The sequence below is a fragment of the Colletotrichum fructicola genome (genome assembly GCF_000319635.2).
Source record: "Colletotrichum fructicola Nara gc5 chromosome Unknown KSG_Nara_v1_contig04, whole genome shotgun sequence".
Taxonomy (NCBI): domain Eukaryota; kingdom Fungi; phylum Ascomycota; class Sordariomycetes; order Glomerellales; family Glomerellaceae; genus Colletotrichum; species Colletotrichum fructicola.
This window is the reverse complement of record NW_027094054.1, coordinates 322,323-344,489: the sequence shown is the minus strand read 5'-3', so window position 1 is coordinate 344,489 and position 22,167 is coordinate 322,323. Positions and strand designations below refer to the sequence as shown.

The 22,167-nt window shown below is 52.4% G+C and overlaps 5 protein-coding genes across 5 annotated transcripts; 2 read left to right on the top strand and 3 right to left on the bottom strand.

Moving 5' to 3' along the window:
- Positions 1-80: 80 nt before the first annotated feature.
- On the bottom strand, positions 81-737 carry CGGC5_v006846 (uncharacterized protein; the record flags this gene model as incomplete). The annotated part of the gene is made up of 1 exon (XM_032019724.1): positions 81-737. One exon carries the CDS (start codon positions 735-737, stop codon positions 81-83), a length of 657 nt encoding a protein of 218 aa, XP_031882980.1.
- Positions 738-2,429: 1,692 nt separating this feature from the next.
- CGGC5_v006845 (uncharacterized protein) lies at positions 2,430-3,832 on the bottom strand (the record flags this gene model as incomplete). Its single annotated transcript, XM_032019723.1, has 2 exons — positions 2,430-3,650; positions 3,728-3,832. The coding sequence occupies 2 exons, from the start codon at positions 3,830-3,832 to the stop codon at positions 2,430-2,432; spliced, it is 1,326 nt and encodes a 441-aa protein (XP_031883016.1).
- Positions 3,833-9,904: 6,072 nt separating this feature from the next.
- Positions 9,905-10,661, top strand: CGGC5_v006844 (uncharacterized protein; the record flags this gene model as incomplete). The annotated part of the gene is made up of 3 exons (XM_032019722.1): positions 9,905-10,009; positions 10,076-10,208; positions 10,261-10,661. 3 exons carry the CDS (start codon positions 9,905-9,907, stop codon positions 10,659-10,661), a joined length of 639 nt encoding a protein of 212 aa, XP_031883017.1.
- A 1,388-nt stretch (positions 10,662-12,049) lies between these two features.
- On the top strand, positions 12,050-12,309 carry CGGC5_v006843 (uncharacterized protein; the record flags this gene model as incomplete). Its single annotated transcript, XM_032019721.1, has 2 exons — positions 12,050-12,142; positions 12,193-12,309. 2 exons carry the CDS (start codon positions 12,050-12,052, stop codon positions 12,307-12,309), a joined length of 210 nt encoding a protein of 69 aa, XP_031883014.1.
- A 7,016-nt stretch (positions 12,310-19,325) lies between these two features.
- fsa6-2 (Fusarisetin A cluster transcription factor fsa6) lies at positions 19,326-22,119 on the bottom strand (the record flags this gene model as incomplete). Its single annotated transcript, XM_032019719.1, has 7 exons — positions 19,326-19,423; positions 19,481-19,572; positions 19,624-20,772; positions 20,849-21,136; positions 21,184-21,436; positions 21,581-21,892; positions 22,020-22,119. The coding sequence occupies 7 exons, from the start codon at positions 22,117-22,119 to the stop codon at positions 19,326-19,328; spliced, it is 2,292 nt and encodes a 763-aa protein (XP_031882977.1).
- Positions 22,120-22,167: the final 48 nt, after the last annotated feature.

The window sequence follows — 22,167 nt, the reverse complement described above, 5'->3', positions numbered from 1 at the left end:
ACATTTGAGGAAGTGGCCGAGATTGACGTCACTTTCAGAAGTGAGGGTTGAGTTCGTAGCAGCTACGTACAACCACCGACCTACGAATCCTTCACGAAAACGTCAAAGAAAATGACCTCCCACTTCCAACCCTTCTGCCGAACCAACATGTTCCACTCCCCAAGCAAATCGTGCAAATAGTGAATGTTTGCCTTCAAATAATATCCCTGGTCCTTCTTGCGCAGCCACGCAGGCGAATCAGCGTACGCGCGCGTATACAGCATAGTAATCCACATCACATCCTTACCACACATCCCAAACTCCTCGCCCTTGGGGCCGAGCAGCTCAAGCACGCGCTCAAAGAAGGCGTTCCAGTCATAATCGACCTCGACGGCCTTGGCCTTAATCATCTGTGTCTCGTCAGCAACATCGGTCTTGCCCACGGCGGCGGTCACCTTCTTGATGCGCGGGGGCACGTTGTGGCGCAGCTCGTCGACGGCGTACATGAGCACGTCGACGAGCTTGAAGCAGACGTCGTCGAAGGGCTGGAGGAGGTCGTAGTACTCCTCCCACGGCAGGTCGAGCTTGAAGCGGGAGGGCTTGAGGAACTCGAGGGCGGCGCGGTGCGGGTAGGGGATGAGCTGGTCGATGGGGTCGAAGCGCAGGCCGGGGATGCGGAGGTAGGATTGCGGGGTGAATTCGTAGATGAACTCGGCGGAGGTTTGGGATTTGGGGGTGGAGGTGGAGGTGGGATCCATGATTTCTGTCTGTGATGCTTGTTTGAATTGAGTACTAGGTTGATTGGTTTTGAAGTCTGAGGTAGTAGATGGTTGACTTTTGTAGGCATGATGGACCATCCAAAAGCACTGCGGACGAATCTATTGATATCAGTATTCAGGGCTATTCTTGATACCTTTTGCTTTGCACAACAGTCAAAGAACACATGTTCCAGAACTAATACAATTCAATTGTTATGGATCTAAATAAGACCTTTGTGCTGAGAAAATCAGTGCCATAGGTCAGTTCGAGATCAAAGGCAACCAGAAAGGCATACCCAGTACTGAAAGCAACCACTCGCCGACAAAGACTAGTACCGTTGGCTCAGTCCGAATGGAACTCATGGATACCAGCATGTGACAACTGGCAAATGATAAAGATGATGCTCGGCGCGGTCGACATGGGCGTCGCGACGAGCCGCAACCACACGTGGCGGTGATCTCTAACGCGATAGGTCGCCTAGTGGGCCAAGGACTCCGGTCCCACGACCACGATTTCAACGACACGCGATCGGCATACTCATAAGGAGACGACAACCCATAGTCTTTGAAGAGAAATGCCGACCATACTTTTCATCGACTCTGAAAACACCTGCTGGGTGGGCCATGCAACTTCCTCGACACTCTTCGTCATTGCCGTTGGAAATTTGCCCAACGAAACCAGTCGCACCACAACAAAAATCGTCAGTCACACACCGCTTGGAAAATTGATGTCGGCTTCCGAAGGCGACCAGTTTCGAAAGAACTACCGTCGTACCCAGGGTCCATACATCCAGTCGCCTATTCAGACGGGAGTACAGCCAAACGCTCGTGTAACCAAGCACATCCGTGGTCTAAAATGCAACAACCAGACAAAAGCCTAGCAAGCATGGGATGAACAAAAGGGAGTACAAACCCTCCCAGAAAAACAATCCAATTGTCCCGATTACAAGACTTCTCCTCTGACACGTAGCTTGCTCACGACCGCAACAACAGCAGAAGCGCGAAGAGAGTTCCCGACAGCCGCAACACCGCCCTGGATATTCCTCCTCAAGCATTTTAGAATACCAGTCCGTCGTCATCATCGTCAGCCCCTCGCCGGAAAACTTCCAATGCACCTCGACTGTCGTCGCCCTCCAACTCTTCGGGCCCCGGCAAAATCGGCCCCCGAACCTTTCTCTCCATTCCCCGAAAGCGAAAGACCCCACGGACACGGGCCACGGATATCTCGGCCAGACAAACCATACTGCCTGGGCGACAAAAATACCCCGAGATCTGCGCCCGGAGGGATAGGGCACCCAATAACATTTATATCGAATGCCTCTTTGGGCGGGACGCTTGAATGTAGAAAGGTCGAATCACGCGTGTATCCGAGACCTCCGTTGATTATGGGGCCCACTGAATACGAAAGGACCGCCGCAGAAGCCGGGCGGACAGGCGTGCATATAAGCAATCACGCTCCCCCGATAGCTAGTTCAGAAATATGCTTGGTAAGATGTGTTGTGTCTCTTTTCTATCGACGAATATTCTCATTATAACGGGCTAATACAAAATGTACCCTGATGATGGCCTATTGAAAAAATAAAAGCCGAGGCCGATAGTCATTTCCCAACGCCTCTACAATGCTATGAATAATAAAGTAAGGATTCTTTCTTCCGCATCTCTCATACAGCATTCTTTCTTTTCGGCCGACGATTACCGCACGGCAATGTTCTTCATGCGACCGGTCGTGGGAACGGGCTTCTCGAGCCTCAAGGCCCACAGAAGCATGTCCTCGGCAGGGAGGAACACCAACAAAGCACGATTGCAGAGGTATGCCATCAGCGCGCAGAAGGTCGCGACTACGGCGTCCATGAGGTAGTGGTTGGCCGTGCCGACGATGGTCAACAGAATCCAGCTGGGGTACCAGATGCCGAAGGCGAACATGGCCCAGCTCTTCCAGCGCGCACGGTTCTCCTGGATCTCTCTAACCTCGACATCGTCGATATCCAGAGACTTGTCCAGGTCGTCCTTGAGAAGGTAATTGCGCAGGCGACCGAAGAGGAGGCTAAGGATTGCAGAATCGGCGACGAAAACGCATCCGATGGCAAAGGCATATCCAAAGTGCATACTCGGCATCGCGGCCAGCTTGTTTACGAACTTTCCGCTCATCCACACACTCTCGGCGTTCTCCATGTTGACGGTGTCGACGAATCCGTACTCGGAAGGCATCAGGCGCGGGGGCGCGCACGGGTAGAAGATGAAGATGATGAAGGCACACATGTTCAGCAGAGTCATGGTGCGACGGACGGTGCAGAAGCGGGCATGGGTAGGCGCCATGGCAAAGTAGTATCCGATGAAGCCAACGGTGCCAGGGATATGGATCATCGAGTAGCCACGGTTGAGGATCGTCAGCCAGATGCCGCGGAAATCACCAGCCTGTGCGCCCTCCAAGAACCAGTGAGACACGCGCCACTCCAACCAACGTTCCGGACCGGTCCTGGTACCCTCGCCGAAGAACTTGGCCTCAGACTCGAGCAGAAACAGGCCGTGGCCTTGAGCAACCTCCCAGAGAGACTTTCTGCCGCCGTAGTAGCTCTGAGCAAGGCTGCCGGTCATTCGGTAGAAAAAGAAGGAGATGGCCCAGTAGAACATTTCGATGAGGAAGGGGAACTTTTGCAGGATGCGCGAGTGGACGTATTTCGCGAAACGGCTCGAGTTAGGGGTCTTGACGCGAATGCATCCAAAGATTGTGCGGAACTTTGGCGGGTGAGGATCGGTTCGAATGGGGCTGCCGAGCGAGTCGTAGTCGTCGGACATTCTGGGAGATTCGGCTCCCTCGAAGAGAGGCTCGTAGTTGGCGCCATTACGGCGGAGGATGGAGAAGTTCTTGCGGCGAGTGAACCACAAGGCGGTAAGCATGATTGAAACAATCAGCTAGTGCTGGTGTTAGCAACTTGATCTCGTTCTCGTGTCTGGCCCGCGAGGAAGCGGGAATGGCTTCGACTTCTTACAATTGGTTCTACCCAATCCGGTGTCCTCCATGTGTGTACCGCCTTCCAGCCGCCCTCGGGCGTGCCGTAGGGCAGCTTGCCGTTCGGAAGCTTGCCGTCGGACATGATGTTGGGGTGATCGGGGTCGCACTGTCGAGTGTCGGACGAAGTGCAGGTTCTCCTATTTCAAGACGGGGCCTGTTTCCCTTCGAGTCGAATCCCTAATACTCCTTTTCTCTACTTGGATTTCGTAAAGTCGAGGATATCGGTGTCGAGTTCGTCGAACAGCAGCAGAAATATTGACTGGGGTTGCTGTCGTGGGTGTCTCGCAGCCGGAGATTTTTGCCGGGTCGTCGTAAGCGTGTATTCCCAAAACGCCTCCCAAATGTCTGTGCTTTATCGCAGCGAAGTTGGTTGGAACCAGCGAAGGACAAACAAAACCCAACAGCCGAGCGGTCGTGGACAGGGTGGTATCGAGGACAGCAGACAGCGTCACACGGTCATCAACGCAAGAAGAACTGCGACGTCGAAGAGGTAGGAAAGGGGGGGAGGGGAGGAGAGGAAGGGATCAGAGTGAGTGAAGGCCGACAACAACAGATTGAAGCGGTAGCGGAAGGGAAGCGGCAGGCTCTACATACGGGCCTTGGGATGGGAGGTGGGATCCGCCATTCATTTTAACGGATGGGCCGTTTTGGCAGTCTCAAAGGGCGCCTCGACCAATTGGCAAGGCCTGGTCGGTCTGGCTGCGCGCTCCTGCGTGGGAAAAGGGTCGGTCAGTCGCAAGAAAGGCAGACTCAGTGGGAAAAAAGGTGGGAACACGCGGCATCTGGGCGCGATGCCAAGACTTGACGGGTTTCTTCTCTTTTGCGCTGCATCCCTGCCGGCCACCGAGATTCGATCCAAAAGGGCAACAAGTCATGTCGCTCCTTTCCTGGTTTTACTTCTGGGCATTGGGCAAGCGCACCTCCTTCACTTGGGGTAAGGTTACAGTCGCTGTAAGGTGGGGGGGTCTGGGCACCCGTCCATTCACTCCCTAAGGTACACTGCTGCAACTGACTGTGCCCGCTGCCCACAGGGCCAGCACTCACTCAGTGCTCTGACAGCACCGCACCAGCATCTGCCTCCTTATTCCGGCGGTAATTGCTGGCTGCACCTTCCACACAGGCTTGGGAAGGGAACTCTTTTTCCTGCCAAGCCAAAAGCGCAGGTGCAGGTGGGTGGATAGACAGGTACGTATCTTTACAACCGGTTGAAAGTGGGGGCGAGAAGCAGCACTGTGAAGAAGGAGGCCACTCGCCTGTGCGAACTCAGCAGCATGGTCCACGTTCCTCCCCAATGCGTGCATCTCGTCGTGAGTCGTGACGGTGAAGGTGCAAGGAAGGAAGCCAACACAGCAGAACCCTCTTGCTCTCTTCCGTCTCTGTTTGACGATGCAGGAAGGTACGCCTTCCAGTGCGCCTGCCCGTGTTAGACTGCTCATCAACCAGGCTGTGGAATGGCAAGAAGTCGTCTAAACAGCAACCATGGCGTAGAGGGCGTTCCTGCCTTCATCAGTCACAGACTCACAGTTACTATCGAGGAAGGTACTCGTTCTTTCCATTTGCGCCTTCCTTCCTTCCATCTCAGACCCCAGAGCGACACGCGGCTTCCTCGCACTTGCAATGAACCAGACTGTTTTAGCTCCTTCCCGTCCCTGCGCCAGGCGCATCTCACCTCGCTCAGCCATTTGATTCTGACGACTCTTTCTCCTTCTCTTTCTCTGTCGCTTCCGTTTTGCCGCCAAACGTGTCCCGTCGCCTTACCTTACATGATGGAGGAACGTCAACTCTACTCTAACTCCGACCTTTATTTCTATTCTTGATATTTTTATCACGGCCTCTGTCGTTTCGGAGCCAGGCCTTCCCGGCCACAAAAGTCACTCGGCCAGACCCCGACCAACGCCTCGCCCCCAATCACCGTCCAGAACGACACCTCGCCGTCCAACTTGCTTGCCGTACCCAGCGTCAAGCTTCTGCAATGCCTCGCCATCATATGCCGTGAGCTTAGGTACATGCTTGTTGCTTCCGGGGAACATGCGCCTCCCCCTCCTCTTCCCACCAACCACCACCACCACCGCCTCCTCCCGCCATCCATACGAAGTACCTACGGGCATCTCGCATCTCGCTTTTGCCCCAGAATACCCTACTGAAGGCTCCCGTTATCCTCGCCCCCAAATCGACCCTAACACACTAAAGCCAGCCTATCCAACCTTGTTGGCCGCCACCGACGCTACCAAACTCTCTTGGTCCCGTCTTCGCAGACTACAGTTCTCCAGATGACTTTCAATCACCCAAAATATCACGACAACAGAGGCATACTCAACATGTTGATGATATCACTCTGCATTGCCAGTCTGCCCATCTAATCTAAATGCCCTGGTCGAAAAACCGATGCCTCATTTGGCTCCGGTGCACGCTAAGAAGCGGTGCCGCCGTCGGCCATGCCCGCCATGCAACACTTCGCCAACTCGCCGAAGAAACCTCAATCCCGGTGGTGGATCCTCTCGCTTCCTAGCCGCTTGGCTCTTCCGAAATTCAATGCCAATGCTGCCCGGCCCTGCCCTGGCGACCGCTTGCAAATTTCCATCGACGATATTCCGCTCGCCTTATTTCCGCTACTCTGTTTCAACCATCCGCCCGGAGAGCCTCCCAAGCCAAAGTCGGAGTAGTTACTAGCCTGGAGCCTCATCCCACTATGAACATGTACGGTTTATCAGATCAGGTTCGAGGTTTGTTGACTCGACTCCGCTGCGTCTGAAGGGTGTGGTGTCCCTGCGAACTGCCTGCGACCATGTTCACCACAACCTGAAATGCTACTGGCGGCCACCATTGTCGAAGATCGGCATTGTCAACTGACATCCACAAGTTGTGGTGGTTGGAGGCACAGACGCAAGCTAAGCTATTCACGACCACCAGGTCTCGTCCCGCACAGCGTCCAACGCATTCGAACTGGTGGTCATGCCCGGCAAGCAACCAATGGCTGTCGGACATCTTGGCGGTTGCGAGTTGTCGGGCCAAACGACCTACGACTCAAGCTGGCGACGCACTGCAAAACGGCGCCCTAGAAGTCCGGCGCTGCGCTTCTGCAGGAGGCGTAAACTAGTTGAGCGATCAAGTCAACAGCTGCTGAGAGCAATCCGCTTGCGATACAAAGTGCGCTCTCAACCCGCCAAACAGCTTCCATCGACAAACCGAGCAGTCAGCCAATCATAAGTCTCTCAATCCGTGAATGAATGGGGCGCTGATTAACAGCACGCGACCTCTCTCACTCGTTCCCCTGAATCCGCACCAGCCACACGAGGTCACTTGCTTTTAGGGGCTTAACGCTGCCCTCCAAACTCCAGGTCATCCACACCCATTTTCGCACCTACCGGGATGTCGGTGCTTGCCCATCTCCGTTTCCCTCTCCTCTCCAACGGTGGAGGAGACGTGCCTTGTGCGAATCTCACTGCTGGAACGGGACCCATTCCTCTTACGCTGAGCAGAGGGTGACAGGCCGCCCGCCGCTAGACAGCCTTTCTGACGACAGCAGCTATTGTTTCTGGCCGGCATCCAGCCGTCTTGGCGTTGCAGAATGTCGGCTCTCGGGCACATTCGCAAATGTTGAAACCTCGATGCGATGTCCGGCCAGTATCTGCTGCTCTGATCTTTTTCATTTGCGCTACATCTCTCAATACGAAGTAAGCATAAACAAGCCTTTTTCATGTAAGGGGAAAAAAAGGGTCTATGGATCAATATCCCGGCTTTCACAGGTCAAGCTTCCCGTCAATCTCACAACTCCGAATGAGATGTCAGCAGCATCCACACAGAACACGCCAGGCCACTGGCCAGTGTGCCAGTGGCCGACCCCACGGCTGGGCGACAAATACGCAGTACGCGGGAACTGATGGCGATACGCACCTGCCAAATTTCTCAAGGAATCCCTTGGACAAGTACCTACAAAGCATGTACACTACGAATACTAGACCCCGGTGTGATGCAACCCGCGCATCTGGCTGGCTGTTTCCTGCGCAATCGAGTGCCGATTGTGGATAGCAAAAGCTTGACGCGTACAACTTGCAAATGGAGACACGCAATTTCTGCTCATCCCCCACACTGCCGGCTCCTCGCTTGACTCGCCGTCTTGGCTTGCGGTCGTCGAGTCTGAACTCTGGGGAACGGCACCATTTCGTTGACGAGAACATTGAACTGATCCCTCCCGCTGCTTTGGTTCAAAGATTCGACGCAGCTACCTGCCAGCCAAATATGCAAACCGTCTGCCCCGAGTGTGGCTGGAAATCCAGCATCAGCCTCTGGTTGAGCCGCGGATGAGCTCAGACGTCATCCCCAGCGCCCAGATGGGGCTCGGGGCGTCTCGCCGACACGTGCAACTCAACTCAATTGCACAGCAATTCATCAGTCCCGTGCCACGTTCTCGAGCTGATCCAAGTTCCATTGTCTTGGGATGTCGGTAGCGAATCAGTTCCTTTTGCTGAAGAAAATCGCATCTCGGATACCGAAGTACGGGAATCTTGACAGCCCTCAACCAAGATGCGGTCCATTCAAGGTTATCGTCCCATCATCCCATCATTGGGCAGTCTCGCCAGAAGCTAAAGCCTCTTGCTCGACAGGAGAGACGTTTGGGACGAGCTGGGCACGTTTCACGGCCATCATGCTGTTCAACTCAAGTCTGCAGTCCACGACACGATTCTGTCCGGCTTCCTGCATCTCGTGATCCAGGCGGCTGCTGCAAAGGGTGTCCTGGCATGTCCCTCCTGCATCGAAGGGAATTCCATGCAACTTCAGAGCCTACGTCATTGACAACTACCGCCATCCCCTGGCTCGCAATCGTCGCCGTTGGTGTCGAAAGTTTTGGATTGCCCTGCTACACGACCCTGTTACAGACAGCAAAGGGACTCGGGCTCATGCTTGACAGGCTCACCCCGGCCGCGTGTCCCCTCATCGGGAGAATGAGTTCTGCCGCCAATGGCTGCCAAGCCACGGGGCGGAGCAACTGAATTGGCTTTTTGCGACAAGCCGCTGTTCCGCGGGGACCGCCTGCCGCGTAAGTCTTCTGCGAACTAACGGCAATGTGTGCCGTGATCGCGGCCGATTCGAGGTGGGTCCCGTCTTCCGAGAGTTTGCGCCGGCTAACGGCAAGCACGGGAGCTACCCAGGCGCTGGTAATTTCACCAACGCCTCACCAGGCGACTTGTTTCAAGACGGGAAACACTCGAGAGACGGGGCTTCCTTGAGGATGTGGCTCAGGCCACGGCAGCTCAGAAATAGTAATCACGGAGTTTGCCGCCATAGCAGAGAGGCCGTTGTGAACCATGAACAACATCACTGACAATATCCATGCGACGCCGGCCTGCTCCCAACCATTACCTTGCCTCAAAATTGATATAGCGAACTAGGCTTTATCTGAGTGCAACATCTAATGTGGCTTCAAACACATTCCCATATACCGACCCTGTCTATCGACTCTGTGACTACCAAAACTAATCTCACACCATATGACTCTTACTAGGTTCTACGATAGTTAGCGTCTACTCGCCCACAATATTTGTAAATGTTTTCAACATCGCCTCCATATCGACGATTCCATCGCAATCGGCTGACTTGATCATCAAAGCCAAATCCTTTTGCACCATGACGGATAGCTCAAGAACCAGGAGTCAAACCGGGCAAATTTGACGTGATACCAAGCGACTTGTCACCAGAGTATCTTAAAATAGCTCGCATTTCCTTCATCGTTCATAGCGACACCAACCACAACTCGAATAGCCGAATAAAGGAAGCTTGGTCGCGCCGAAGCGATGTGACTCGAATCCTGGCCACGCCTTCCGCCCTAAAGACCAGGGGTTGTTGACATTAAGCTAGTAAGCTTATTCTCGATTCGCTGCAGGAGATCAAATTTTAGAATACTGCCAAAATTACCCGCACCAGGGACGCGGTAAGATTTGGCCTCACCGCCGCCCCTTGAACACGAACCAAAAGTTCTGGATTTGGCCAAGCTGGGTGACATGGAGCGGCACAGCAACACGAGAAAAGTTTGCCTTTATCGCGACATCTTGGCTTAAAAGGGGGGCCAGGGGCCGAACAGGTTTTCTTTTGATGGATAAGTTTCTTCATCGCACAGTCACTCGCTATCGTCACTCGTTTGAAATAGACACTCGCTATGCCGCAGTTTAGCGTCGTCATCTTGCTGGGCCTTGTAGGCGGCAGTCTCGTCGCCGCAACGCCTTTTGACCAGGAGAAGCAGAACCGCGACGCGGAATGCGATGTTCGTCACCCCTCCTCCCGCATGGGAGCCCATTCTTGGATCGGAGACTAACCAATTCATGTGCAGAACGGCTGCTTCTTTGGAAGTTTCCCCGGCGGTTCCTGCACCAACGACGCAGCGTGCATGTGCACTCAGCAGAAATACCGTGAGAGGTACTTTTGCTGCATGGCTGAGAAGTGCGATGCTTCGGTCCTGCCTGGTCAGTCTCAGCTTTGGCTTTCTTGATGTTCCAATATTCTGACTTGGTTTAGATTCAATCCAGCGCCAGACCTCGGAGTGCGAGGCCCGGAATATGCCATTCACTTTCGACACTGAGGCAGTTTGCGGGATCAAGTTGAACACGAAGGTCTCGCCGTATCCCACGCAGACGGTGACGGTTACTGCCACTGTTGGAAGTTCCGAGGCTGTGGCGACGGGGACGGGAGCGGTAACGACGGGAACTGCGATAGAAGCGACGACGGGAACTGCGACGGGGACTAAGACGGAGGGTGCGTCTTCGGTTGTGACTACGGGAAGTGCAAGCAGTACTTCGACGGCCGACTCTGCTGCTGGGAGGGATGCGCCGCGAGGGAGGATTGTGGTGGGTGCTGCTGTTGTAGGAGTTGCTTTTGGGACGTTTTTGTGTTCGGAGCTTCTTTGTCTTCTTCACTAGCAGAGCGAGCCACCTATATCGTGATACCTCATGATCTATTTTTTTGAGTTCTTATAGAAAGTGTTTTCCAAACTTTTGGGCTTGTGCCAAGGATCGCTGCCATGACGGTATGCTAGAGATTTCTCACGTTGTAAGTTCTTCGCATGCGGATTTGATCTTGGCCTTCTCGCGTATCCCGGACCCCCGGTGGGTTAGCTGGCGTGGCATGCTTTGTGTTCGCCGTAGCATGCGGCGCGTCTCCCCGACGTTTTTATATCGTTTTACAAAGGGGAGTCTCGGGTCGCACGTTCTTACGTAGAGTAGGTATACGTTATCGTTGCCTTACACTAGGTTCCTGTGAGACCGTATGCGTTGCAATTGAAACACTGCCTCAAACGACACTGTCTGGATGAGTCTCTCGTGAATTAGTTTGGTAGCCTCTTCGCCCTCAACGCCTCCATGACCACTAATGATGCAGTCTTTTTGCTGGTTGGACGGCCAGCAGCCTAGATACTTGATTTGTGCTGTAGGGATGACGGCTTTGTTGGCCTGGCGATCTATGTTTATTGAGCGGGTTATAAAGCATTGCGCTAGCAATCTGTAGGTCGGGGTCTGCACTTCGGCGTCGTTGCCGATATCGTTTTCTCAGTCGTTAGCAAACTTGCAGAGGACCTTGATGCACTTCGTTATAGCTGTCTTGATGCTTAGGTCGCGGCTGTTGAATTAATTGGAAGATACCGCCTTGATTTTGGGGACATGCTTGTTGCTGCTTTGTTTGATGGCGCGGTCTATGTGCGCCTTGATTCTACGGAGGACTGTCACTCTCATGTTGGCAGTAGTGATGGGGTCTCACGTCTGGCAGGTTGAGGGGGTGACTGTTTGCAGTGTTAATCGACTTGACTCCTGTCTGAACGCAACTGTTGAGTTGAGCAGCGTGCTCTTGATGACGCATTAGCTATAGTTGCTCCTGGTGGACGGCACAGCATTGTACCTTACTTTCCGCGACTAAAACTGCAGGTGGTCTCTATCGGCAGGAAGCAGAACAAACGTCTAATATGGCGGTTGGGGCTAATAGGCTAGGCAACTCGGCGCAGTACGCAGTAGCATAGAGCGAGAGTCTCAATAAGTAGTTAATAATCAACCTACTGATCGACAGTCTTGTTCCGCAGAAAGCACTTTATTTTACTTTATGGTCAGAACCTTATTTTTTCCGCCTCTTAAATTAGTAATGTCGCACGATCCGAACCACAGCCTTCACCCTTCGCTTAACGTATTTTCTGTATAAAAGGTGACAGTGTCGCGCCGTCCATCACTTGCCGCTCGTGAAATGCAACAGAGACCCGCACCACCTGTGAGTCTAATCTTGCTGAACTCTCCCCAACAGTCTCACTCCCTACTATCAGAACACAATGAAATTCGTCACTCTGATACTCATCTTGTCCCCCTTGTCAGTATTGGGACAGTACTGCAAGCCCCCACCCTCTAACTGTGAGGCATGGGATGTAAGTAAAAGTCATCCACGTAACCGCGATGTTATCTGACGTGTTGCAAGTGTGCATCCTCTCGCAGCTGTTTCTACGATGACGGCAGGGCCAAGTGCCCCGGAACTCGACTTGCTTGTTGCAAAGCTACAACTGAAGACCCAGGGGCTGGTGGATATTGTTACTAAGACAGGGCATCTTGCAGGGACTGCAACTTGCGTTTGGTTGAATGAAAACAACACCGCAAGATTTTATGCCCGCTGTGGTTGGTCTCAGTTGTGCGAGAATGACGGTTGATGCTTGGGCGTCGAACGTTTGTGACAGGACATTTGCATTGATTGATGTCAAAAATCTTGACAGATTATTGCTGCTACCCGCCGGAGCCATCTATAGCTTAGATTATAATGAATCAATGCTTACAAATATGTGCCACAGACACAGCGCTGAGCGAATCTGGAAACTTTGAAAGCTCCAATTCTGGCGGCTTCCTTTAAGGCTTTCTGATATCAAGCCTGCGCTTTTGTTGTCTTCTGTGAGGGTTTCAGGTTCTGTGAGTGATCCAATGGATAGATTTGGTGCTCATGGGATTCAAAACGTAGCACAAAGACCAAGAAAGGGGGATGCGCTGCCTGCGCAGCGCTTCGCTACTAGAAAAGGGGCTCCTCATGACTCGTGATAGCCTCGACTCAACCCTGGCACGAGGTCCCGTGAGATGTCCCAGAGTTCTTGCTACTGCCCCGCTTACCGCCCGGACCGGATGCGGCGAATTGAGCTAATGAGAGGGCAAGAATAACTCCGGCCCCCAACGCCCGGTGGGACCGGAGGTCGGGCATAGATGCTTCGGCAAGGCCGGAAATCTCAATCGGGCCCTAGCCTGTGACAGGATCTGAGGCTTGTACAGATAGACATATACGCGCAAGGGCAGATGGTGGCGGGGTTGTCATGAGAGAACATGATGAATTATTCACAACTGCAGCTGCTGCGTATCGTCTTGCTTCCGGAGTCAGCAGAGTTCTCGCGAATCTTGTGGCAACCCCGAGGCTGCCTCCTTTCCTCTAAATACTGTGAAGTTTTACTCATGCCATCTCGTGAGAGATTGCAGTTCAAAGTACGGAGCAATTTAGCGTCATAGTTTGTCTTTCTGGTGCCATTCCCATCTTTCTCATGGGTGGCCGCAATTTTCACTTTCAGTAAAATCTCCTCATAACTCAGAGAGGTGTTCCAATCGAGAAGGTCTCACAGGCCGAATGGGACATGGCGGAGATGGGAAGCTGGCGAATGGGCGATGTCCCAGACGAAGTCATGATAGCTATCGCTCTTCTCATTCAAGCCATTCGAATCCGATATGAAGCATGGCCAGATTTCCTCACTGTTGCGAAAGTCCTTGGAATATGAGTAGTCATTGACTCTCGAGTATTCGCCTTGAGAGTAGCGTGCAGTGTAAAGATGCCGTGGCGGTGAAAAGTGTCTTCATTTAGGGTCTATTCCAGGCCCCAGAAGCATGGGTGAGGAGGTTGGGTGTTGCTCTGCATGATAAGAGGCGAGACGAAAGCGTTGCCCGTCAGCCATAGTGATACTAAACGCCTGCTTCACCAAACAGGCCGCTTTGTATCTCCAATCTTTCTGCTCACCAATATGGGAGCTCTGATTCCCAATCCACTGTGGGTACAATCCTCTGCATGCAGACGCGTAAACTTGGATGCTCTGCGGCGCCGATGCTTGTCTTTCCACGGGCCGCGAGACATTGTCCGGCATCGGGGCAGTGGTGAACGGAAGTGCGCCGCCCTGCACGGTGAGAGTTGAGGTGACGAGCACAGTGGTTGGAAGTGTTGCCACTTCGGTTGCAGTCCTTGGTCACAGAACCATTCTCATTCAAGTTCTTCAGAGCTTGGACATGCTGGTAGGAGAGGCTTACGTGGGTTCGAAGACGGTGACTACCAAGTAGCTGGAGCAGTCGGCCGTTCCACTCTAACCTTGGGCAAACGCGGCAATCGCTGTCCTTTATCAATTCTGTTTTCATCCGTGGGTCGATGTATTAAAAGGCTGCGTAAGGATAACTCACCCACGAGACTGTTGTCGCGAGCGCTTTGGGCAGCGGACAGGCCGCAGAGGGATATGAAGATAGAGAGGATATAGAATCTCATATTAATACAATGTTGTATTTATTGCATCAACGTGACGGTTCAAAGTGAAAAATATCAATGTTTTGTAAATTTCTGGTGTTTATAGCTCGTACTTAGTATGTCAAAGCAGAGACTATAAGCTTACTGGCAACCGTTTTTAGAGACCAGAGCATCTTGCTATTGGTTGTCTCCGAGCAATCATGCCCGGTGAAGGGCATCTTGAGACAAGTCTCTTCTGGTGAATATATAACTATTCTAAAACCTTCTCAGACCTGCGTTAGCGTTTAGGGGTAGCAAGGGCACCCTCAAATAAGCGACATCGCGAAATATCAGGCAACCTTGAGAGCTGACAACCTGCCTGGCACCTCACCCTCAGACCAATGAGTCACCACACCGAGGATTCATACACTTCTCCCATCCCATAATTTTCAACAATCAACAAGACAATCATCTCTCGTGGTGTAGTGGTAACATGCGTGCTTGTCGCGCACGCGCCCCTGGCTCGATTCCGGGCGGGAGAGATATCCTTTTTGCTGCTTTTTTGAAGCTCAGCACGACCGGAGCAGAATGCCAACGCCTACTTGCTGTTGATACTTTACTGCTGATACTTGACATATATGGGCAACTATCGAGACCTGAAGCAGAGTCAAACGTTGCAGTTGAATTTCCGCTAGCTTGGTAGTGAGCCCCTATTATCGATCTGCGCTATCTTGATAATTTCTTTCCACTATTCCTACTATACTGAACGCCCCTTAATGTTAGTTGAAGCGTTTCCTCCGTCAATACTATCTGTCGTCTTTCTCGTTTTGTCCTCGTGACCCCGTGGTCATCATCCTCGTAGTCTCCATGAATGAATCTACATTAGTCTCATTTTCCAATCTAGGCAAAATCAAAAGGCTGCATTCATTACCAATGCTATCTATCTTACAGAGTTTCCAACTAGTTCGCTTTCCACGTATTGGTCACCTTGTAAGATCCATACCTTGTTGAGCCCTAAGAGGCGTAACCAAAAGAATGTTCTGTGAACCTTGATGTACGATTTTGATCTTTAAAAGGGTGCAGAATCTGCACCCTTTTTTTCTTTTTCTTTTTTGCCCCCTTGCGGCATCCAAATTTTTGACGCTCCGAAACTTAAGCTCTCGGCCTCCTCTACTGTTTTTACATGCACAAATCCATCTGGACTCATGGAAGATCCAGCTCCAATTTCGTTACAACACACTGCACCTTTTCTCCTACTTTCGATACAATTCACAAGGCCTCTCCAGGAACGTCTTCTCCCACTTTCAAATCACCACCAGGTCGATCCGAACACCCAAAAACCCTTGTCCACCACGGTATGGACGCAGTCAAGATTATCACCATGCGTGGTCCGGCGATCGCAGACCTTCCAAACGAGCTTCTGCACATTACTTCTTCCTTCCTGGCTCCAAAAGATCATCTCAAATGGATGTTGGCTTCGCATCGATTTAACTCGATCCTTGGCGTCCGCCTCGTAGCCAACGCCGTTGCACGAGGAGATAGTGTTGCCTTTGGCTGGGCCTGCGAAACCGGACGTCTCGACATCATGAGAAGATGCATGGATCTCGGAATGAAGCCCAGTCTGCGTGCGTATACGAGTGAGCGAGCGTGTAAAAGTCAGCGAGATCCAGACCACGGAATCTACTATAGCAGGAGATCGCGATATCAGCAAAAACACCTTCCTATGATTGGACTGAGCATGCTTTCAGGCCAGCTCGACGCCGTCCGATTGCTGATTTCAAGAGGAGCTACGCTTGACGACTTGCCTTCTTGGCCCTGTCACTACCTACCCCCTTGCCCCTTGCCAGGCTCGGCTCGAAACCCATTGTACTATGCCCGTCATGAAACAATGTTGCGTTTTGTGTTGGAGGACGAGACTCGTCGACGTGCAATCTTCGGTAATGCGGACAACAAAGTCAACGGTCGCGACTTTTTGAGAGTACTGCTGTATGAAGAAGCAGCCGACGACACCATCATCTTCGCCGTCGAGAATTGCCTTCGTCATGACTATCGATGCCTTCCTAGGGCTGTATGCGACGCTGCTGGACGAGGTCGACTGAGTCTCATCGAGAAGCTTTTCAAAGCGGTACCTTCACTGACAAGGCACGACCGCCCACTGGAATACATATACGCAGCTTTGCAACGGGATCCCACATCATCTTGGTCATGTAGCATCCAGCGTATGCTGGAAGCGCTCAACTCGGCTGCGTCGATCTTACCACTGAAAGGTAATAATGCTATTGATCACGGCGAGCTTGTACATGATCTTTTAGAAAATGTATGGTACGATCACGGAGTGAGTGCGTACAATCTCGAATGGCTTCTGAACAACGGTCTGGTGAGATCTATTGAAGAGCGCTTGGCTCTCCATAAATGTTTCATGTACGAAAGATTCACGTATGGCAGCGGGCCCGTGCAGCATCAGAAGACGACCGTCCTTCTCCGCTTCGATCGCTCCCTCGCTCTTCATATCCCGTTTGGAGACGCAAAATACCCGCACAGCATCGCCTATCCTGATTTTCTTGGTCTCCTTGAAAGCCAGCTGATAGATGGAAACTCAGCACTGTATATAACCTTGGGTCCTGGGAAGCTTCTCAGTCAGATTCTCACGAAAGGCACGTGGGAAGGGACTTTACACCGCACGGCCAGAATCATGGAGACATTGGTGGCACATGGCGCCTCAGAGCAACCTTATGAGAATCTCATGGGGTGCCATGTCATGGTCTTCGTGTGCATGATCAAATTAGACCCTAATGAGGGCGGATGCCTCACCCTACCAGACAGTACAGTACACGACATGTCTGCTGACGAAGAAATAACGACATATAGCCAGTACCTCGCTCAACGACGGGACAGCATTCTGAGAATGGCTCAGGCACTGGCGAGAACGGACATGGATAATGTGTTCCGTCACTACTATAACAGCAGATCGGCGGAATACATCAAATCTAGTTGGGTTTACAACGAACTCCCAGAGTTACAAGCAGCTTTCCAGAAACACGAAGCCTTGAAAAGGAAACAAGAGTGAGATAGTTACGCAAAAGCCATGTGGCCCAGTGCTTGGCGGGCTTGAAATCGATTGCGTCGGTGTCGGTGTAGATGCCGTCTTCAATGGCGACGATAAGGTTGGGTTGCATCCTGACGTTGGCGAGGGACGCATAGGTTGAGACCACTATTACATCGTGGCCAAAATTGTCAATAGGAGCGTGACACAGGGTGAAGGCTCACAGAGGGCAACTGCAGTGAGAGGTTAAAAGATGAATTAATGATATCTGCCCCTTCCTAGCGATGTGTGACCTGCTCCGCTCGCCTACACATTCACTTGTCATCTTGCTTCATGGTTTCTCATACTTTCTTACATTTATTCTTGTTCGATAGGTTTACTGCTGGACGTTCTTTGCCCTTAGCAACAGGGACGCAACGGCGTAAACTAATAAACACACACACACACACACACATATATATATATGTATATACCTACGCTTTATATATAACCATACTGCTCCTTTATATCTACTCTCCTTCCTTACAGCCTCTACTAGATAGTCCTAATAGAATAGTGATAGTTTTAGTCTTAGTATCTATTATTGCTAACTAGTAAACTAAAGAGGGGCTCGTTTAAATTCTCAACATAAGGACTTAATCTTAAATAGCTAAAAACCAGCTTTATAAAGATGCTGCTAAATTTTCTAGTGTGTAGACGCCTATATTTACTTAATCTTTAAATACTCTCACTATAGATTATAAGAATAACGTGTTACGGTCAGCTATCCGACAGTAGGGTCTGCTAACAGAAGCTGGAGATTGAGACGTAATAACAGTACACTTGGTCGTGGTCTGGGTCATAGGTCGTAGGCTAACAGTAGATCAGATCTTCAGAGGCTAAGGTGATCAGTCTTAGACTCAACAAGTAATTCGCAGTGAAGGTAAGCTGAGAGTATCCTGAGGATGAATACTAAGTTGATTGCTGAAGAGCTATGGAAGTCTGACCATGAGCCAGGCTCAGGGTCATACTATATATATAAGTCTTATATGAACAGTTCTGCTTGTTCATGAGCGCTGTGCCCCTTGTCACTATGAGCGCTCATTCTAGAGTGGGATGAGCGCTCATTCTAGTCTCCACTGAGCGCTCATTGTGGGTCCCTTATCTATGCTCATTCCTTATCATCACGTGACCTGTACCATAGTTCTTCCGTTCCTGAGTGAGTCCCTGTTGTTCCCGTGATCCTGCAGAGTACAAATGTCCTGTCCTAGCCGCCCGACGCCCGAGTGGGTCGGTTAACTGTTATCCATGCATAACGGGTCGTAACATAACGCTAATAACAGCGACAATAATAATAATAATAATAATAAAGATAAAGGTAAAGATAAAGATGAAGATAATAATGACGACAGCAATAAAAGAAAGTAAGGTATATACCTACGCGAAAAGTAGTTGCTCTAGCATAGAAAAATAGAGTATCTCCTTGTGAAGGCTTACTTACTACTAATAACTGGATTCATAGCTACTCACAATATCACATACTTCAAAGCGGCTTGGTCTAACACGACTCTCTCATACCAGAATCGCCCCCTTCGACCACGTCCCTATCCTCAGCCATCCTCGAAAGCACATGATAATCAACAGTCTATTCACGAAAACACCAACCAAAATTTGACAAGTTCCAATGTTCCAATACATTGACAACTATGGACCTTAAACGGTACACCAGCATGACACCGAAAGCACTATGCCCCCTCCCACGATCAAGTCAAAATCGCCTCCATCAAATCGTGACACGTCACTCGATTAAAATACACCTTCAGATGGTTTAATATCAACAACAGCCCCGACCGCTCCCTCAAGAATTTGAGTTCCAATGATGAGAAACAGAAGCGGCAGCGCCAGAATCCCCCCTTTTGCACCGTCCTCAGTACAATCCAACCATAAAAAGCGCCCCCGCCCCTAGATTTCAGACCGTCTCCAACTCAGTATTAGGCTAGATGTGCCGAAGTTGCCTCGGCTTTCCTTGTTGCCTTTGATGGGCTATCATTTAGGTGAAAAGGTGCTTGATTCTTTCTCTTTAGAAGTAGAATTGTTGTTGAGGTTGACCCGGCGGTGGTTGGGCTACAAAGTCAAAGTTCATGGTGTCGACGCCCGAGTTCCAGGGGTCGGGTGATTCTGCTTCAGCTGTCAGCTCACGAAAACGTCGTCGAGGAGAAAGGAGGCATGACATACCCCACCAAATCGATTCGTACAAGTCCATCGGCGACATGTACGTCGACGGGTCCATATTGGGAAGGCCCTCCATGACGGGAGGGTAGGTCATGCTGCTAAGCCGGTTAGCAAAAATCTTACTGCGCCAAAAAGGAGCAGCATACTTGGGGTTGTACTCCGCCATGGTAGTGCCGTTCTGCATCTCCGCCATGGCCAGCGCGGCATCTTGGTGGGGGTCCATGCCGAAAGCCTTGTTGACGCCGCCGTTCCCGTTGCCGTTTGCCCCCATCGGGCCCATGAGCATCGGCGGCAGCGGCGTCCTGGCTCCGCTCCCCGTCCCGCTCGAATCCGAATCCTTCTTCTGCGACGTGCCCATGATCGTGCCGTGCTCGTAGATATTCCGCAGCGCAGTCAGGGCCCTCCACAACGGGCCAGACAGCTCAATGTCCTTGTCCGTCTTGGGGATGTGCTCTGCCGGCGAGGTGGCCTCCTTCGCGGCCGTCGCAGACAGCGCCGCGATGAGGTCGCCCTGCAGTTGTCGCACTTCGGGGCTGTTCTTGGTCTCGCCGAGGATGCCGAGGAGAAGCGCCGACGAGAGGCCGTGGTAGGTGAAGGCCCAGCTGCGGGTGGGGATGACGGAGAGCTGGTGCATGGCGAGGAACATGCGCACCGTCTCGGCGAGGTTGTGCTGGCACTTGTCGGATAGGTGGCGCTTTTGCTCGGGCGTGAGCTTGGTGCAGTCCCGCCGCAGCGCCGGCCTGCAGCAGACGGAGATGACGAAGGAGGTGTGCAGGCGCACGGCGTAGTGCTGGAGGCGGTCGATGGCCGTCTTGCACTGCTCCTTCATGCGAATGTTCGGGGCGACCATGTTGCGCAGGTTCTCGACGGCTTCGCAGTTTTCGACCATTTGCTCGTAAGACACGGCGGTGGCGACATCGGGGTTAAGGCGGCGAGAGATGATCTCGCATAGGTGGTACATCGTGTCGAGGTAGCCGTATTCGCCGGCCATCGTGTGTTGGACCGTCGGGATGGGGCAACAGGGTATGTTTGTCATTGGCGGGCGGTCAAAGGACAATGATGTGAGGGTATCGTGCCATACGCATGTCCACCACAGCTTGCGGCGGATCATCTCCTTCGACTGTCCATCATTACGGGCGCTGTCTCTTCCATCTGAGGGATTTGGCCGGTGAAGACCAAGGGACTGTGCAAGACGACATGTCAGGCCCAGCAGAGCCCACGACGCCTCTGCCTTCATGTCATTGAGCAGAACAAAACTGGTTAGTAGCAGAGCTTGAATGGAGTCGAAGGTGGGTCTACAAAAATTTGGGTCGTGTCAGTGGAGGGCCCTATCTTTCCGACGGGGGCTGATCAGCCGAGGGAGTGACTAACCGTAGCAGGAAATTCCCAAGCCTCAGGAAGTGGAACGAAATTTGTATGTATTTTTGCGAGTCTCGTGTGCGGATGTGATAAGGGGAGTCGTGGTACTGCGAACCCACGGCGAGGAGCGCAAAGAGTATGGCCAGCCATGATGCCGATACCGGCTTGGGCGTTCTCGTTGCGTTGCTCGCGTTACGCGCCCTGTCTTCGAGGTAGACCATGAGCTTGGACTCGAGGTCGTCAATGTCGACAACGAAGCCCCAAAACTGTTGTGGTGTTTCCTTGTATGTGCGGAATAGCCTGTGGAACGTCAGTATGCGTCCCCGATAAGAGACTTTCATACATACTTCATCACCTCTCGATCCGATGGCAGCTCGGCCGAGATCTCTCGCGTTAAACTATCGAGGTGTTTTGAAGACATGAGCGGGAAGGGCGCCGACGTGTCAAGGCCCAAGATAGATCTCATGTCCTGACGGATGTCGACACCCTCCTGCAGCTCATTGGCGGCCGACTGCTCTCGCAGAAGAGACGGGATGCTGTTCTGGCCAAGGTAGCGCGTGACGGCCTCGGGGGCTTCGGTCTCGTCCACGCTTGCCGCGACTGCTCCGCCCGCACGGGGCGCTGGATTAGTATACGAACCGCTGCCCAAGAAGGAGAACGACGGCGCAGGTCCCAAGCCACCAGGGTTTAATGCAGACGGTGCTGAGGCTGAGGCTGAGGCTGAGGCTGAGGCAGAGGACTTACCAATGGCCGTACGAGGCCAGGTCGCGGCTCCGGCCTCCACCTTGGCTGGAGGAGCGCCGGCGGCGACGTCGGCAGCGGAGCCCTCGGGCGAGTGAGGCCTTTTGCGATTGTTGGCTACGGTGGTGGTGGTGTTTCCGCCCGCGTTGCTGCCCGTCTCGGTGGTGATGGAGGCTGCGGGTTTGGTTCCGTGAGAGGCGGTGCGGTTAGGTTTGTAGGAGCACAGTTGTGGATGCTCGCGCTTGACGCAGTTCTCGCATGGTTGCTTGTTGTCGCATTTCACCTTGCGCTGGCGGCAAGGCCAACATGCTGTGCCTGTGATGGGGTCAGTGTCTGTTCTTTGAGGACTGCGATGATTGTGAAGTGAGTGGGTATGAGTAATTGTGAAGCACGGGATGAGCGGCAGCGAGCGCTGAGGTCACTCATGATGGTTCTCACTCACCATAGCGGACCTTGCGATGAGAGTGGATGATGCGGTTGGCCTCCTCGGGGGTCAGGTCGTCAATGGAGACCTGGTCCGGGGTCGTGTTCGACTCAGGCATGATGAAGTCTGTAAGTTGGGCGAACTTGCATCAGATCCGGGGATCGCG